Here is a 19,769-nt window from a genome sequence, read left to right as displayed (position 1 = left end):
ATGTAAAATGTTACTGTAAGGTACACAGGGTTGAGATGTTAACATCCTACTGGCTCAGTGCTATTGTTGGGTGTGCTCTAAGTACAGAAAAGGGCTGTCATTTTTGGACGGCTGTATAAAATTATGCTAGGTCTACAGCACTGTCAGACTTTCCATACCTTACATTGAGAAAAGGCAGTTGTAGCTGATTCACATTAACTCATTTTCTCTTGTATAGAAAACACAAACACCACACGTGTGTGCTTCTGTAATTTACAGGGATATCCATTTATAAGAAACGCATGACGTCTGTCCCTTTATACATAACGCACAGTTTGATAAAAAGCAGGATAGGCTTTAAGACCGGCGTACAGGAGTGAGTCCAGAGTCCTGATGCTTGATGAGACTGGTATTGAATGGGGAGAGTTGATGGCTCAGTCACGAGTCTCCAGCACCCCCTCCTTGACCCTCCATCTCCAGGTCTGACTGTAGTCAGGAGCAGGGACACAGCGGAGCAGAAGGCCAGAGTCCTGCACCTCCTCATCATGGGCCACTGGCTCCCGCTCCTGAGTCTCCATGGTGAACACCCTCTCAGAGATCTAGGGGAGAGAGAGACACACAGGTGTAAGGTTTATGGTGGTGTAATGAAGGCCTGTGTGTAGTCGCCTGTGAAAAGGACAATATGATCGTGCATGACTTATTATTATTTATTATTATATTATTACTTGTTGTCAGGGGAGGCAGATTGAAAAGTCAGCCATGAGCCCTCACTCACCTGGTCGCTGATTCCCGTGGCGATGTGGCCCACCTTCACCCTGCGTTTCTCTCGGATCCGGATGCTTTGCCCATTTACGTCCATGATGCAGACGTCAACTCCTGAGCCAATCACAGTGCAGAGAAACAGCCAACATGATTGCACTGCACATGCTTTCTCAGCATGAATGAGATCTCTGTGGGAATGAGGTCCTTTCCAGTGGGAAACAATATGACATGATACTCTTATCTAAACATCCTGAGCTGTAGCACCTTCCTGAATAAGCCCCAGGGTCAGATAATGAGAGATGTCACTCACCCTCAAAGCATCGTGGTGGAGACAGGTGTGTATGGTGAACCAGCCAGTCCATACTGAGAATCTGTCCGTCCGGTTGGCTGTTGTAGGAGAACACGCCAGAGCTGAGGTCATCACCTGGGCTGATGGACCAACGGCCAGAGTCCTGTAGTCAGGGAGTGGGAGAACTGTGAATGTGCTACCAACCCACAGAAACACATTACACACCCTACATCTGGCCATATTATATGGTGGGTTACCTTTCTGTCCCATAAGTCCCTGTTGGAGTAACAGTCACTGCTGCTCAGGCAGGACAGTAGCTGTTCCTGGGTTTCAGCTGAGTGCAGCTGAGACAGACTGGTCAGGTAGAACTCTGCAGACAAACACAGCAAAAGAGGAGCGTTAAGAACAGAAGAGTTGACTTGACTTTATATGCTGTAGACACACAGATACACATCAAGTACAATTAACTTAGATACATAGACTGACAGACAGAAAACACGCAGAATGTTGTAACAACCCTCACCTCTCTCTAGTTTGCGCAGTTCAAGCTCGGACACGGTGGAGGTGACGTCGGCCATCTTGGGATTTTGCCATTCATGGAGTTGTGTCAGTAGAGAGCGAGGTGAGTCTGGAGGTGAGGTTGTCTCCTCACTGCCTTCCTCCTCCTCCTCCTCATCATCATCATTGTTCAGCTCCTTCCTCCCTGGGTTAATGGATTCCAGCCATAGCCCAGGGCTCTCCTCAGAGCAGGTGTCGCTGTCGTCTATCTGTAGTGGCTCCTTATAGGACCCTCTGATGGGGCTGCTGAGTCCTCCCACTAGACACACAGTAGGGTTGTTAGTCAGTTATAACAAACTTATGACATCTAAGGACTGATCTAAAAGCAGTAGGTTGGTTAGCCAGTATTCACATGAACATGGTTAACAGCCACAGTATTTAACATCTAAGAACTGATCTAAAAACAGTGGCGGTGCTACCCCCTCACCTTCTCTCAGAGCTCTGGCTGCTCTTCCCTTGAGCTCCGAAGCGGAGGCCCTCTTGGTTGGCTCCTTCTGTAGTCCCGCCTTTATGACATCAGCAGTGAAGGGACTGCAGTCGGGCGGGATCTCCCTCAGAGGCGGAGGCTCATTGGCTATCTGTAACAATAGCGACATGAACAAGCAATCCATGACATGAAGATTCAATCCAATCAGGGCCCAATATTGGCTACAATTAAAAAAATATATATTCATATACAGTGAGGGAAAAAAGTATTTGATCCCCTGCTGATTTTGTACGTTTGCCCACTGACAAAGACATGATCAGTCTATAATTTTAATGGTAGGTTTATTTGAACAGTGAGAGACAGAAAAACGCATGTCAACATTTTTATAAATTGATTTGCATTTTAATGAGGGAAATAAGTATTTGACCCCTCTGCAAAACATGACGTAGTACTTGGTGGCAAAACCCTTGTTGGCAATCACAGAGGTCAGACGTTTCTTGTAGTTGGCCACCAGGTTTGCACACATCTCAGGAGGGATTTTGTTCCACTCCTCTTTGCAGATCTTCTCCAAGTCATTAAGGTTTCGAGGCTGACGTTTGGCAACTCGAACCTTCAGCTTCCTCCACAGATTTTCTATGGGATTAAGGTCTGGAGACTGGCTAGGCCACTCCAGGACCTTAATGGGATTCTTCTTGAGCCACTCCTTTGTTGCCTTGGCCGTGTGTTTTGGGTCATTGTCATGCTGGAATACCCATCCACGACCCATTTTCAATGCCCTGGCTGAGGGAAGGAGGTTCTCACCCAAGATTTGACGGTACATGGCCCCGTCCATCGTCCCTTTGATGCGGTGAAGTTGTCCTGTCCCCTTAGCAGAAAAACACCCCCAAAGCATAATGTTTCCACCTCCATGTTTGATGGTGGGGATGGTGTTCTTGGGGTCATAGGCAGCATTCCTCCTCCTCCAAACAGAGCGAGTTGAGTTGATGCCAAAGAGCTCGATTTTGTTCTCATCTGACCACAACACTTTCAATCAGTTCTCCTCTGAATCATTCAGATGTTCATTGGCAAACATCAGACGGCCCTGTATATGTGCTTTCTTGAGCAGGGGGACCTTGCGGGCGGTGCAGGATTTCAGTCCTTCACGGCGTAGTGTGTTACCAATTGTTTTCTTGGTGACTATGGTCCCAGCTGCCTTGAGATCATTGACAAGATCCTCCCGTGTAGTTCTGGGCTGATTCCTCACCGTTCTCATGATCATTGCAACTCCACGAGGTGAGATCTTGCATGGAGCCCCAGGCCGAGGGAGACTGACAGTTCTTTTGTGTTTCTTCCATTTGCGAATAATCGCACCAACTGTTGTCACCTTCTCACCAAGCTGCTTGGCAATGGTCTTATAGACCATTCCAGGTCTACAATCTTGTCCCTGACATCCTTGGAGAGCTCTTTGGTCTTGGCCATGGTGGAGAGTTTGGAATCTGATTGATTGATTGCTTCTGTGGACAGGTGTCTTTTATATATATAGGTAACAAGCTGAGATTAGGAGCACTCCCTTTAAGAGTGTGCTCCTAATCTCAGCTCGTTACCTGTATAAAAGATACCTGGGAGCCAGAAATCTTTCTGATTGAGAGGGGGTCAAATACTTATTTCCCTCATTAAAATGCGAATCAATTTATAACATTTTTGACGTGCGTTTTTCTGGATTTTTTTGTTGTTATTCTGTCTCTCACTGTTCAAATAAACCTACCATTAAAATTATAGACTGATAATTTCTTTGTCAGTGAGCAAACGTACAAAATCAGCAGGGGATCAAATACTTTTTTCCCCCCACTGTAGCTACATACAGTATGTGTCACATGTCAAGTATGAAGACAGGGTGGTGTTGTGTTGAATGATACCTTGAAGTACAGTGGACGGGAGTAGTATCGTGTCCAGGGCTGGCAGCCAATGAGCATGTGCAGTAACATGCAGCAGCTGCTCCACACGTCTGCTTTGGCTCCGCGGGTTTCCCCTTTCACAATCTCCGGGGCCATGTGAGTCTCTGTCCCCTTCAGATCTGCTCCCACACACATACACAGAGTATACATTTAGACATGACAACCAGGTCAAACCCTCTGTATTTCATAGTGAGGGCTTGAGTTCATATTTTGCTACCTCCTTGGGATGCACTTAGGCTCTGTCCACGAATGTCCATTCTCTCAGAGTGTCCAAAGTCACACAGAAAGGTGTCCCTCCCATCCTCTGACAGCAACACATTGTCCGCTGCAACACACACACACACAGGAAGGCATGTTAATCTATGGCTATATGCTGGATTCGGTTATTGTTGTTCTGTAATCCTGGGATGAGACAGCCATATTTAGCAGCACTGTAGCTATGCAGACGGGGCGATGTTCTGGTAGCCAGGGGGAAAAGAGAGTCAAATCCAAGTCATGTTGGCTATTAAGAAACAGCTGTTGGGGAAAGAATGAATCTGGGTCTTATAGCATAATAGACAGGCAGCAGGTGACTTGGCCAAACCTCCCTGTTGTATCTGTGCCTGTGGTGTGGCATGTCTGACACCAGGTGGCGTCTGAGCACTGAGCCATGCGGTTACGACTGTCTATCCTTTGCTCTCTCGCTTAATCTCTTCCTCTAGTTCTGGCTCTCCCTCTCTGGCTGGCGAGCGCATGCGCCCTCTCTAAAGAGCAGCGGTGAGTCACACTGTGGGAAATTCCCGGCTTGGCGCGTTCTCAGCCTGTGGTGCTCTGGTTTCACAACACAGGTGCTCGAGATCAAGACACGATCTGTGACTCTTGTGTTCCACATAACAACTGCAAAAACAGCCGAGAAATAACTTACTCTCACCAAGGCAAAATATGAATCAAAATATGAATATCCTGAACGTCTGCTTCTTCTATTGCTCTTTACATGTGTCGACTGTCAAGACACAAGTCTTGTAATTACTGTTTTAATAGCTACCATAATCAAACGCCTTAATCAAACCTAGTTTGAAAATGCCTAGTGTCATCACCAGAGTCAGTGTATGTGCCCAGACATTTAGTTGCCATGTGTGTTATTAACCTTCTGCTGTAGTTTTGTTCATAAGTCAGCCATTTTCATTATCTCATGTCTCGGCCTACCCTTTATGTCCAGATGTAGCACTCGTCTCTTCAGCAGGTGTTCCAGCGCCCCCAGGACCTGACAGTGGTAGTGCAGGGCCAGGTCCTCAGGTAGCCGACCCCTCTCTTTAATAAGCTGACCCACAGAGCCTAGAAGCAGACAATAGAGAAGAGGGCAGGAGGGGTCAGTGGGTGATGGAAAATCACCTCAAAATCATAGTGGTAATTAGAGGCATCCTTCGAGAAACTGTAACAGAGGTATCTAGTAGTGATGCCCTGGTTGACTCATAACCCGCGGTTATATATGCGGGGCGGACGGGTTTCAGATCATTAAATATTGTGTGGATGAAGGGCGGGTGGGTGGCGGGCCGGTTGAATAAAGAGAAACAATACCTTGAAAAAAATTCATACATTTATAATTCTTGCGCAATTTATATCTATAGGCTACATTGAGGTTTTTCTTTAATCATTTTAGGCTATCTGGCATTAGTGCATAAACCTAGGGGTCTAACTGTATGCGTGCCAATGTCAGAGTTTAATTCAATAACAGAAAAGCTGTGAAATGGAGAGTTGAAAATAAAGAGAAGGGAGGGCCAGAAAAGTTGTGTTTGAGAAAGATTTGGTGAAGTGGTAAAAGTGTGATGATTGTGAGGCGCTATACAAATTCAACAGTCACAAGACGAGGACTTCAAATAGGGAAGTTCAAGGGAACTGTAGCCTACTGTTCAGATGGGTTAAATGGAAACTGAAATCTGGACACTGACTGTAGGTCTATAACCTCTCACATAGCCTTAATATTAACTCCTGCAGAATTAAGCATTTCTTGCAGTAAAATGATAAACCAAATGTAGGCAAAATTTGGACTCAGGAACAGGAGTGGAGAAATATGATTTATTTATTTCAGCATTTTGAGAGAATGCGAATGCTCAGTTAGTACCTGTACAGATGGTATCTATCTCTATCAGCATCATAAAAGCTGATAGTATTTCAACCACATAAAAGAGGCATTCAAGCCGAACTTAAATCTTATCAGAAACATGTTGGGTCAAACTGATGTCATTTGGAAATTTAGCACAGAAAATCATTCCCCCTTTAATTATGTTTTGGTCCCTAAACATCTTTGCTCCATGAAAGAAGATGACAGAGAAAAACTTTACCGATGTCAACTAGATTGAAGCATTCATTCTATAATTTATTACGTTTCTGGTGAGGAAGGGTTTATTTAGTCTTCTAGGGCAATATATAATGACAGAAGAGAAGCTGCATGTATCTAATTATAGACAAGTTGACTAACAAATAGCCTACCAAAATGTCAGAAATTATAAGTAGAAACATAACTAAAATCAGGAGAAAATCATTCCACTGTCTTGGACTGTAGCCTACAGCATTTCTCTATATTAGCGGGTTAGGGTCGGGCCTCAGATTTTCACTTTAACACATAGTCGGGTGGTTGCAGATGGGTTATTAGCAATTGCGGGCGGGTGCGGGTAAACAAACAGCTGGCCCGCGCATCACTAGCATCTAGGTCACTGCCTGAGATCAAGGTATAGTATAGTACAGGGGCGGTGTGTTCAATAGGGCGATATGGGCGACGCACTGCCAAACGGGAAAAGGAAGGGATTTTTTTTCTAATCAATTATATCACGGCAACAGTAGTTATCAGTGTTGTAATCTAGACGTCTGATCTGCCACAGTGCCACTAAATGTCCAATCAGGCTAAAGTCGTGCTTCAAATGGCCCCCCCCCCCTTTTGGGGCGATTTCAGTCAGGTTGAAAATCGCCCAGAAGTCTGTCATAGACTCCCATGTAAAATCTATTTTTTTCAAATATCAGAGCTTTCAATACAATCTCTATGGGTTTCTGAGGGCTTGCACTTACGCGCTTTCATCATACGTAACATAACCATGAACGTAACTAAGAAAAGAGCGGGTAGCAGCGTCAATCAATTCACTATTACTGTCAAAATGGCTAGGCTTCAGAGCAACTCGATTGTGTCTTTGAAAGAAGTTCCTTTTTGTCGGCGAACAAATGAAGATAAATTGGCAACGAAACAATTAGGACCTCCCAGACCAAATTTAATAATTCAACAGGTTTCTACTAAAGGGGGGAAGTCCTACACCCGAGGATTTTCCAAAAATTGGTACGAACGAAAAACCTGGCTAGCAGGCTGCGATGTAGCTAATGCAGTCTTCTGCTACCCCCTGCTTACTCTTTCACCCTGAAGGCGGCACGGCAGACAGCACCGCTTGGACAGCGACTGGTGTGTAACGGACATGCACCATCTTTCAGGAAAGATTAAGAAACATGAGCTGTCAAAGACCCACATGGATAGCTGTTTGAGATGGTCTGCTTTGGGGAGAGTTAACATTCCCACTCAACTGGATGAGGGATACAGGCTAGCTGTCCGCCGCCACAACGATGAGGTTAGTGTTGATAATCACAAGTTTACTGGAGAACTGAAACTGACAAGGCTGACAAGATAGGACCCTTTTGTCCATTGTTATTGGATAGGAACAGAACTTATAACCAGCTCCTGACCTAAATAGATCTTAGCACAACATTTTACTCAACATATCATATTCCATATTCACTATAACAAATATATTTACTACGACATTAGCAAGAACCGCCACATCCTCAGCCGGCTAATCCAGTGTGTGAAGTTTTGCGGAGTGTTTGAGTTAGCTTTGCGAGGCAAAGATGAAACTGAGGGCTCCACCAACCCTGGTAAGCCAACACTTTTGAGATCAGTCAATAAATGCTTCTGGTATTGACTTATATGCTGCCCCTGTCTTCATGTTGTTGCTGGACATATCTTTTTTAAAATGTGTGTAGGTCACCTAAATCATCAGAAAAATTGCCCCCCCTGAGAATTTTTTCAGGAGCCGCCACTGGTATAGTATATAGCTCACCAGCTTTGAGGTCCATTAAGAGGTTGACGTAGGGCCCCTCTCTGATCACTCCGAAGAGTTCCACCACGCGAGGAGACTTCAGGGCACTCCACGTACCCACTTCCTCACTACTAAAACTTTTCAGGAGAATCTGTGAGGAAGGAGAGGGAGGAGAGAGTTCTATAGTTATCAATAGCGAGAGATAACACACAGATGATGTATACACAAAGAGTGTAAGTGCTGTTGTACCTTTTTGGCGGCAAATCTGAAGTGTGTTCTGTTGTCTTGCACACTGCACACTTCCCCGTATGATCCTGTGTTGATAGACTTGCAGAGGATGTAGTCCTTCCCCTCCCTGTACTCATAATTGACAGGCTGGATATTCTAATAGGAAATGAGAAAGAACAATTGGCTGAATGAATAAGGAGGAATCAGAAAAAGCCACAAGTAAACAACTGCCTTTATCGACAACTATTGCAGTCTGGAAAGTTACCTCATTGAAGATCAGGCCCTCGTTGGTGTCAGTCTCTGAGACTTCTCCCTCCTCCCTGACATCCCTTTCCACGTCTTTGCAGAAGGGACCTGCATAGCATCGGTCCTCCTGACTGACACTGCCCCTGAGCCCCGCTAGGGCCAGTGAACAGTCTCCCACACTGCTGAGAGGAGAGTCCGAGTCACTCTCCTGCCCATAGATTAAGAGGTTGGAGGGGGGGCTAAACACCTGGGGGCCCCAGCTTTGGTGGGGAGGGCTGGGGCCCCTGTTGCAGTCCTGGAGGGGGTAAGGGGGGCATCTTGTGTCATGCACCTCTAAACTCTGGATACTGCTACTGCAGAAAGTGCTGATGTTACTTTGGCATCTTTGGGGCTCTGAAGCGTCCTCCTAAAAGGGAGAAAAACAACAACCCCCAGGTGATTAAAGGTGACTGTCTGCCAGGAAAGAGCTTTCAACTCCAGGTGATGATGCTGACACTGACAACTATCTGTGTGGGTGAGGCTTCAAGACTATGGACACCTGAAATGAAGCTTTGTCTCAGACAGTCAAGAGTTCTCTGAATCACTTCCTCCTGGTTGGAATGCTAATGTTTGTGCTAGGATGTTTGCTGATAGAAGCTCAAACACTATATGAGACCGTCTACGGTTCATACTACAGACTATGAATCACAAGAAAGGCACTTCAAGTTCAACTAGAGTTCAACGTCATCCATTTTGTGTCTGATGGTAGGATGTTACAGGGAGAGTGCTCATCTTACCTGGGTCTGGATCAGTTGAGGAGAACTGCCAGTCTGGCTCTCCTGCTCAGGGACACCAGAAGGCACTCTACGTCTCTGTCTCTGGTTCCCTGTCTCCCTCTCCTCCTCTTTCTTCTCCTTCCTCTTCTGTTTCTTCCTTAGCTTCTTCCTGGGGGAGTGGTGGGCCGGGGAGCCTGGTTTGTCCTGGTTGGAGGCTGCGGTGGAACACGCCACATTGTTGTGCTCTGAGAAGGGCCTGTGGAAGACACAACAGCAATGCCTGTGTGAATAGAGTACTGCTACGAAAACAGAAGACTGTAAGAAGACATTAGTGGTTTGACTAATGCTTTGTAGCTAAAGAAGAAAACCAAAGATTGAGAGAGTTGAAAGGAGAGATAATGAATGAGTGTGTTATGGAGGGATAAGTGAGGTCATACCGGTTGTTTAAGCAGTTGGGGGTTGCGACATAGGGGCTTCCGGAGCAGGAAGGGCTGAACTGCTGGGAGTCTAGGGTTTCACCTAGGGAAGCACAGACAGCAGGTGTTAGCTTGGTGCCATTTTCTCTCTCTCTTTCTGCAGTTAATCCTATAAAAACGAGTATCGCCCCGTCCTTAATATACTCACATACAGGCTGGGCTATGATCGAGCACTTCAGATGGTTCAGCGGACCTGCTTCACCCACTTGTTCTGCTGTGCCGTGTGTTAGGACTTGATATACACTGGGTTTCAAACAACCCATGAGGTCCCCTTTGCTCTCCTTCCCCTCCTCGTCACTCGTCCTGCCTGCTGGGCTGGGGAGGCCTGGGCAAGACCCCTTCAGTTCTATTTGGGGTGAATCTAAGAATGGTCTGGTCGAGTTAAAGAACCTTTGACTCACCTCCATCTCACCTGCTGGAGAAGGAAACAGAAAATGATGTCAATTCAGATTAAAACTTGGTTTTATCCTTTTTTTTTTTTTTTTACCCCTTTTTCTCCCCAATTTTGTCATATCCAATTGGTAGTTAGAGTCTTCTCCCATCGCTGCAACTCCCCTACGGACTCGGGAGAGGCCAAGGTCGAGAGCCGTGCGTCCTCCGAAACACAACCCTGCCAAGCCGCACAGCTTCTTGACACAATGCACGCTTAACCCGGAAGCCAGCCGCAAAAGGTGTCGGAGGAAACACCATACACCTGGCGACCGTGTCAGCGTGCATGCGCCCGGCCCGCCACAGGAGTAGCTAGAGCGTGATGGGACAAGGACACGGCCAGCTGCGACACAGCCCGGTATCAAACCAGGATCTGTAGTAACACAGCTAGAACTGCGATGCATTGCCTTAGTGTATGCGCAACCCGGAAGGCCCCGGTTTTATCCTGTTTACTAACTTCGCTGTTGGTTAGACTATTCAAAACGGTCCATCCTTGAAAAGCTCAGTGTACAGCACTTCAGTTGAAGCACATCCCACAGCAACCAACTTGCTGATCTAAGCGATCCTCACACCTGTCCATTAGCAGAGAGCGGAGCAGAGCTTGTGATTGCAGGGACAGCGACTGGGTAATCAAAACCCCCAGTATAGTTTATTAACTTCTGCAAAGATCCTCCCTCATGTCAACTGAACTTCGCACCTGCTAAGAATGGAACAATGGCCGCCTTTGTGTGGCGGTGAAACAAGTAAATCTAGTAATTGTTGATCTCTGCCTTGTATTGCGCCTCGTTTCTAAAGCAAATATTTTGGGTACTTTTTAACTCTGCATTGTTGGGAATGGGCTCGTAAATAAGTATTTCATGGTAAAGTCTACATCTGTTGTATTCGGCGCATGTGACCAATACAATTTGATTTGAAACATATAACTTTCTCAACATGGAGGAAGTGTATGCTTGACACAGAAACTTGATCGCAACTCCTTCTCTGCTGAAACTTCAAGTTTTGCGGTGAGCGAATGAGACAGGAAACTCGATCACGGCCTTGTTTTGACAGTTACAACTGTGTAGTTAACACCAGGAAGTAGTCGTGTTGTAAAGACTGCTACATGGCATGTTCAAGGAACAGGCCTGCCTCAGTTCCACAGAATAGGAGTGTGTGTGTGTTGGAGGGCGCAATATAAGTTGAACAGCACAAAACACCTTGAACTCTCTGACAGCCTCTATGCAAAAAAAATACACATGAAAACTGCTGGGATAAGATACAATGAGCTAGACTGGTCAAACATGGCATGATTTCTGTTTGCATACCAATGATATACAGTGGGGAAAAAAAGTATTTAGTCAGCCACCAATTGTGCAAGTTCTCCCACTTAAAAAGATGAGAGAGGCCTGTAATTTTCATCATAGGTACATGTCAACTATGACAGACAAATTGAGAAAAAAAAATCCAGAAAATCACATTGTAGGATTTTTTATGAATTTATTTGCAAATTATGGTGGAAAATAAGTATTTGGTCACCTACAAACAAGCAAGATTTCTGGCTCTCACAGACCTGTAACTTCTTCTTTAAGAGGCTCCTCTGTCCTCCACTCGTTACCTGTATTAATGGCACCTGTTTGAACTTGTTATCAGTATAAAAGACACCTGTCCACAACCTCAAACAGTCACACTCCAAACTCCACTATGGCCAAGACCAAAGAGCTGTCAAAGGACACCAGAAACAAAATTGTAGACCTGCACCAGGCTGGGAAGACTGAATCTGCAATAGGTAAGCAGCTTGGTTTGAAGAAAACAACTGTGGGAGCAATTCTTAGGAAATGGAAGACATACAAGACCACTGATAATCTCCCTCGATGTGGGGCTCCACGCAAGATCTCACCCCGTGGGGTCAAAATGATCACAAGAACGGTGAGCAAAAATCCCAGAACCACATGGGGGGACCTAGTGAATGACCTGCAGAGAGCCGGGACCAAAGTAACAAAGCCTACCATCAGTAACACACTACGCCGCCAGGGACTCAAATCCTGCAGTGCCAGACGTGTCCCCCTGCTTAAGCCAGTACATGTCCAGGCCCGTCTGAAGTTTGCTAGAGTGCATTTGGATGATCCAGAAGAGGATTGGGAGAATGTTATATGGTCAGATGAAACCAAAATATAACTTTTTGGTAAAAACTCAACTCGTCGTGTTTGGAGGACAAAGAATGATGAGTTGCATCCAAAGAGCACCATACCTACTGTGAAGCATGGGGGTGGAAAATTCATGCTTTGGGGCTGTTTTCCTGCAAAGGGACCAGGACGACTGATCCGTGTAAAGGAAAGAATGAATGGGGCCATGTATCGTGAGATTTTGAGTGAAAACCTCCTTCCATCAGCAAGGGCATTGAAGATGAAACGTGGCTGGGTCTTTCAGCATGATAATGATCCCAAACACACCGCCCGGGCAACGAAGGAGTGGCTTCGTAAGAAGCATTTCAAGGTCCTGGAGTGGCCTAGCCAGTCTCCAGATCTCAACCCCATAGAAAATATTTGGAGGGAGTTGAAAGTCCGTGTTGCCCAGCGACAGCCCCAAAACATCACTGCACTAGAGGAGATCTGCATGGAGGAATGGGCCAAAATACCAGCAACAGTGTGTGAAAACCTGGTGAACACTTACAGAAAACGTTTGACCTGTGTCATTGCCAACAAAGGGTATATAACAAAGTATTGAGAAACTTTTGTTATTGACCAAATACTTATTTTCCACCATAATTTGGAAATAAATTCATGAAAAATCCTACAATGTGATTTTCTGGATTTTTTTTTCTCATTTTGTCTGTCATAGTTGACGTGTACCTATGATGAAAATTACAGGCCTCTCTCATCTTTTTAAGTGGGAGAACTTGCACAATTGGTGGCTGACTAAATACTTTTTTTCCCCACTGTAGGTGTATGCTGTTTTCATGTATTTATTGTCAGTTAACAAGCATCAAGCATGGAGTATGTCTTTCAAATGAAAACTCAGACTCCTCTGATCTGATCATGTTTAAATCAGTAGAGAAATGACAGAGAGGCTTTGGACCTAGGCCTGCTTAGTGTACACTGTAAGCTGAGAGCTGTAGAGCTAGGGTTGCTGCATGTTGCATCAGTGTGCCTGCACTTCACAGGAGTTTATATTTCCCCCTCACTTTTGCTCTTCCCTTAGACAGGTGCCCTGTTCCCTTTATGACAGACCAAGCTCAGGTTGACTGCCAGGGTAAATGCTAAGTAAATACTCAACTACCCTGTTTATACCCGCATATGCAAATCATGTAAGACATCTCTTAGAACCTGTATAGCATTAAAATAAAACACTCCACACACTGTTCAGTGAATTTTGCTTCCTTGAGAGTCAACTCCCCACTTTCCTGTCCATCTCTCTGTCCCATCCTCCACACACACTTTGTCTAACCCAGACTCTGAGCAGGCGCACCAGCTTTCTCATTCACTGATCATTGCTTCCTGCTAAAGCGAGAGCTCCGCACACGTACCCCTCCTCCAAAACACAGCACCACACCCCAACTGAAGTCAAGTGGGGCGGAAGTAAGAACAGGCCCTTTGACAAAGAACTGGACAGAAAAACAGACATTGAGGAAGGAAACATAGACCTACCGACAGAGGCAGGTCTGAATTGCAGGTCTGCAATCTCTTCTGGTTATCCGTTTTTCACTCAACTAAACTCAAAAAAGTCAAATATTGTGCTAGTATATACCCCTATCCTTACAAATGATAACTCACTCTCTGTAATACAGGTCTCTTTTGACTCTCTCTCTCCCTCTCTCTACTTCACTCTGTAATTTTGCTGTGTATCTCGGTTGCTTGGTGTCGCTTGATCCCACTGGGCCACTGCCAACCTGGGTAGGAGCTGTGATTGGTTGATGGTGATTTACGGGAAATCCATCTCACTTCCCCACATCCCCCCTCCCTCTTTTCCCTGCAGCAGCAGGGCTGGCTTGCTCTTTCTGTGCTTTCTCTCTCTCATGCTCAGTCTCTTTCTGTACCTTTTCACTCTCCCTAAATAATGGGAAAATTAGAGCACATTATTAAAAAGGGCACCCAACAGTGTCCAAATCTAACCCGGCTAACTCTTTAAATGTTCATTTGGGACCCAAAACAACAAACCCTGAAGAATGAATTCCCCAAAGCAAGGGGCCACGTGTTAGTTATTTACTAGACTTTCTTATAATCTTTGGCCACAATAAGCCTCTCATTGTGCTACATTGGGGCTGTAAAATGGGGACTGGGTTCAGGGTTATGCTCTTAAAACACACTCAGGGTCAAATACCAAGCAAACGATGATGCATGAATAAGCCACTTGATCCCATCAGGCCAGAGTAGTCGCATCAATCATGTCCACAGGAACATCATGCTTCTGTTCTACATATAACCAAAGTTATGAGCTCCCATAAATCAATGATGCAGCTATCAATCCCCTCTGTCTGTATAATCTATCATCTATGATTCTTAGTTGTGGGTGTTGAACTCCCGACCTTTAGCCCCTGCTGTTTTCCCTTCTTATTATAATAATTTTAATAAATAAAACAACATCAGATTGACATGTGAGAATTGCGAGGTTTTAACTCATAGCAGGGAAAAGGTCAGCCTCCTTTTTGAGTTTGGGATAATCTCACTTCCTTTTTTGGTTTCCTCTTTTTTTGAGAGAGGAACAACAAATTACTTAGAACAGAGCCACTAAAGGGCAACAGGGACCTCATTTGGACATGTCAAACAGCCAACTCTTGTATCAAATCATAGCAGTGAGTGACAGCTTAAAGCAAATAGCCTATATGAATTTATCATCACCCTTGACTCTTGCTTTAATATAAAATATTTTACTTGTGATCGTTTAAACAGAGTTAATGTGATCATTTTCTATCCTGGGATTAGCCTACATCCTCTGGCCTTGATGGATCACTCACAAGTCATTTGCCCTCTTAAAAACCTCTTGAAGAGGTTAAACTATGAGAACTACAGACTAATGATAGGTTGTAGCGCTGCACTCCACAGCCCAGAAAACCACTCTGACCATAGGGACAAGTCATTGTGATATATAGAGTAAGTCCTCCTTTAGCTGTACTCAGCATTTGGCAAACTGTGTGCAGATTGTGTTTTTTGTTTCTCTATGTTGTGTTATTACAGCAATGTAACAACTTTGCTATAACAACATAGGCCCCGGCCTAACTGTCAATGTGACAATATAACTGTGCTTGAGGACCTCTCGACTACCTATCAAAAACACATGCATGAAAAACATGAGCATGATACTCAGTGAGCAGAGGGGTGGGGGACTGTTGGAATCTTGGTAGAGAACTGAGAGAATGTGGGGGCAGAAAGGACAGGAACGGGAGGAGGTGTGGAAAGGGGATCCAAAAATGGCAGCTAGATTCTGGGGGAGTGAATGTAGACTGTAGAGGATACAACAAAGAAAGGAACAAATAGAGGAACTGCTGCAGATGGAACTGCTGAAAAGATTCAGGATGGATACACACAGACACACAATGACCACTGACTCATATACGCCCACTCAGATTAGCAGAATACCAGAGGCTTGAGTAAGGACAGCCGAGGGCTCCATCTCCTGCAGGACCTGGCTAATTTAACACACCAGTACGCCTACGCCATACCTGGATACCTGCCAGTACTTCTGGGCCCCTCACAAAGCACTGGTCCGAGGCACTCATTCAGTGACTAGCAAGCAACTCATGGGAATCCAAAATGAATGTCTCAATGAGTGAGTGATGCAGGGTATCAGAGGGGGTGAAGGCCTCTGTGCATAGCAACACATCCTTCACACATCAGAAAGACAAGCACACCTATTTAATCTGGGGCTAAAAATGCATCAGACACAGAGAAGGACATGGGTTGCTTCTCTGTCACTTCATCAGGTTCGCATCTGGTCACTGGGTGGAAGACTTTAGCCCAGTGGTGTAGTGGGGGCTATACGCAGGTATACGCCGTACACCCACAATGTTTTCAGTGGGCATTGCGTATACTCACTTTTTAATCCCCACTGATGGGGTTCTCTTTTTTTGTTCTATGACCCCCACAAGTGTCACATGATTAGTCTGAAGGTAACCAGGTACCGGTTTAAAAAAATGAATGGAAGTAGCTTTATGATCCAGGAGGGGATTCTCTGCTGTTACCAAGAGGAGCTTGATCGCAAGAAGCTAACAACTTAAGCTTACTACAAGCTCTATGCAGACGCACGATTCGGAGTGTTGCAATGTCGGTTTTCGGCACAAATGGGGCATCTCTTTGTAATACGCTCCGGCATTTTACATACTTTTTTTACTACCAAAAAATTTGAGACACGCCGTATCATTCCTTCCACAGCCGTGGGGGCAGTGTTGTCGCTTGGCTCCTTGATCTGATCTATAGGCTATATAGGCTATTCAAGTTGGGATGGGCATGAGTAATCGAGTACTCGAACGGATGTCAAAGCTCGACCTTTAACCAGAGATCACTTCTTTTTCAAATACTGTAAAACTATTTGGTGGAATGTGATTTGTGGCTGCCCGAACGGGCAAGTAAAATGTTGTCCCAATTGTTTTATTTATTTTGTCTTGAAGACAACTTTAATTTGCTTTGACTCTAGTGTTCCATTTGTACATGTGCATTTGCAGGGCACAACAAAAAAGAAACCAAGCCAAGCATCACACAGTTGTGTTCCGACCACTTCCTGCGCACACAAGCTCCCGATAAACCTACAGAAAAAAATGCATATAACTGATGGGATACATTCCTTACCAAATGATGACAGTTTTATCACAAATTCAAAATGGACTGGTTGATTGAAGTAGGGAAATATGTTCCAACAACAAGCTGCAGTTTTGGAAAGATTGTATCCCATCTATTTTCCACTTAGGCTACTTTGTGAAATGCTAGTGCCATTTAGAATTGGTTAGCCTATGCTATAACCTCCGTAAATATAGACAAACTGAAAATGCGCTTTTTTTGCAGCTTTGAAATTGACAATAACTTTAATAATACATTTAATTGGCTTAGAATAAAAACATGACCTGGTTGAAACATAAAATAGTGCAAAATGTTTCTTTTTTTCTTTGAATGCAAAGATGGAAGTGGGCGTAATGGGTATGTGGTCTAAATAGGTCCACTTATAGGAAACAGACTGTAGCTCTCAGAATCTTTTTCTCCGTATGTAGGGTTTTCAGTGGTTACATTTGCCATCATTAGGCTCCATTTGAACTACACTGAACAAAAATATAAACGCAACATGTAAAGTGTTGGTCCCATGTTTCATGAGCTGAAATAAAAGATCACCGAAATTTTCCAAACGCACAACAAATGTTTTTCTCTCAAATTTTGGCCACAAACTTGTTTACATCCCTGTTAGTGAGCATTTCTCCTTTGCCAAGATAATTAATCCACCTGACAGGTGTGGCATATCAAGAAGCTGATTAAACAACACGATCATTACACAGGTGCACCTTGTGCTGGGGACAATAAAGGGCCACTCTAAAATGTGCCGTTTTGTCACACAACACAATGCCACAGATGTCTCAAGTTGAGGGAGCGTGCAATTGGCATTCTGACTGCAGGACTGTCAACCAGAACTGTTGCCAGATAATTGAATGTTCATTTCTCTACCATAAGCCACCTCCAATGTCATTTTAGAGAATTTGGCAGTACGTCCAACTGTCCTCATAACCGCAGACCACGTGTATGTCGTCATGTGGGTGAGCAGTTTGCTGATGTCAACGTTGTGAACAGAGTGCCCCATGGTGGTGGTGGGGTTATGGCATGGTCAGGCATAAGCTACGGGCAACGAACACAATTGCATTTTATCTATGGCAATTTTAATGCACAGAGATACCGTGACGAGGTCCTGAGGCCCATTGTCGTGCCATTCATCCGCCGACATCACCTCATGTTTCAGCATGTTAATGCACGGCCCAATGTCGCAAGGATCTGTACACAATTCCTGGAAGCTGAAAATGTCCCAGTTCTTCCATGGCCTGCATACTCACCAGACATGTCACCCATTGAGCATGTTTGGGATGCTCTGGATCAACGTGTACGATAGCGTGTTCTAGTTCCGGCCAATATCCAGCAACTTTGCACAGCCATTGAAGAGGAGTGGGATAACATCCCACAGCCCACAATCAACAGCCTGATCAACTCTATGTGAAGGAGATGTGTCGTGCTGCATGATGCAAATGGTGGTCACACCAGATACTGACTGTTTTTCTGATCCACACCCCTACTTGTGACCAACAGATGCATCTCTGTATTCCCAGTCGTGAAATCCATAGATTAGTGCCAAATGAATTTATTTCAATTGACTGATTTCCTTATATGAACTGTAACTCAGTAAAATCTTTGAAATTGTTGCATGTTGCGTTTAGATTTTGTTCAGTATTCAATACTGATGCTGTGTTTTAATGTTCAGAAAAGTCAATAATCATCACTTTCAAAACCGGTTTTCGAAACATGTTGATAGGCCCCTTATCTTTCACATCAGGGCGAAAGAATCCTTCAAATAAAAAAGGTACACTTACTGTAGAGTTTTGCACAGATCCACAAGCTGTGTGTGCCTCCAGTTGAGGAACTACACTTCCTCCCCAGTTACACTTACACACTGGTGTTCGGAGCGCATTAGAAAGCTAATTAGCACAGGTGGCCACCTATGTCTCCCATAAACAAGCCATGAAACATGGAGATATATATGGACGTGTGGGAACACTAACCTTTAAATGTGTGTAGTAATTTAACCTTTTGTTTTATGAAAATTAGTTCTCGCTGATCTAGAAGATACGTTCCTTATGTTTCCAAAAAACTTTCCGCAAGCGATGTGTGTTCAACAAGCGTCAGCGGCTCTTAAGAAAACACCCGGGTCAGAAGATAGTATCGTCAACAGGCCGTGAACTGTAATATCTGGCAATATCTACTGTAATAGCCTATCTGGCAACTTCGTGTATAACATCTACCTGCGTCATTTGTTATCTTAAATGTAACAACTAATAAGTTCTTAAGTAATTACGTTTCATAAAAATTATCATTATGCTATGGGCGAGAGAACATGTTGACGCGACTTCACTTCACCTCCTTTTCCTCCGCCATTTCAAATGGACTTCAACCCAATTGCTAAGAAAGTTAAGAATATTGTGGCCATATTCAATTCTGATATCTGTATAGTTCATATTGACTTACCTTTTTTCAAGTCTGTTGTTTTTAAAATGATATAAAAGGCGTTGGCTGTTTTCAGTATCTACACAGTCCGCAAAAAAAGTCCACAATTGTGATTGCGTCATCAGAGGGGTGTGGATATGAAAATCGAAAGTACATGATCGAAGTTAGGATGAAATGGAGGAAGTGTGTGGTTCTTGTGTACAATTACTTTACTAAAATACCAAGGCTGCGTGTATACAGGCAGCCCAATTACGATATTTTTTCCTCTCATTTGTATTTTCTCACCAATCACATCAGATCTTATCACATCAGATGTTTTTCAAAGGCGATCTCAGAATTGGGCTGCCTGTCTAAACGCAGCCTAAATGTTTTCACAATGTAGGCACAACTTTTCTCAACTAAATTATATTGAACTGTAGCCTGGGCAGCCGCTATTGGAAGCTATGGATAGTGAGGATCCATAGCGACCA

The 19,769-nt window shown here is 44.5% G+C and overlaps 1 protein-coding gene across 2 annotated transcripts; it reads right to left on the bottom strand.

Moving 5' to 3' along the window:
* Positions 1 to 240: 240 nt before the first annotated feature.
* LOC311103525 (mitogen-activated protein kinase kinase kinase 14-like) lies at positions 241 to 19,414 on the bottom strand. 2 transcript variants are annotated; one of them, XM_084145099.1, is made up of 16 exons: positions 19,321 to 19,414; positions 9,858 to 10,124; positions 9,671 to 9,752; positions 9,255 to 9,489; positions 8,498 to 8,884; positions 8,254 to 8,388; positions 8,026 to 8,155; positions 5,135 to 5,263; positions 4,167 to 4,274; positions 3,911 to 4,068; positions 2,016 to 2,166; positions 1,554 to 1,847; positions 1,288 to 1,400; positions 1,052 to 1,193; positions 755 to 855; positions 241 to 578 (listed from the first exon to the last, which is right to left on the bottom strand). In XM_084145099.1, exons 2-16 carry the CDS (start codon positions 10,114 to 10,116, stop codon positions 414 to 416), a joined length of 2,589 nt encoding a protein of 862 aa, XP_084001225.1. In that variant the 5' UTR covers positions 10,117 to 10,124; positions 19,321 to 19,414; the 3' UTR covers positions 241 to 413. The 2 variants fall into 2 exon arrangements, with proteins under 2 accessions (XP_084001225.1, XP_084001226.1); XM_084145100.1 differs by having other exon boundaries at positions 9,858 to 10,121; positions 19,321 to 19,346.
* Between the last annotated feature and the right edge of the window lie 355 nt (positions 19,415 to 19,769).

Source organism: Coregonus lavaretus, assembly GCF_964263955.1.
Source record: "Coregonus lavaretus genome assembly, chromosome: 28".
In the NCBI taxonomy this organism is placed as follows: Eukaryota; Metazoa; Chordata; class Actinopteri; order Salmoniformes; family Salmonidae; genus Coregonus; species Coregonus lavaretus.
This window is presented reverse-complemented; position numbering and strand designations above follow the sequence as displayed.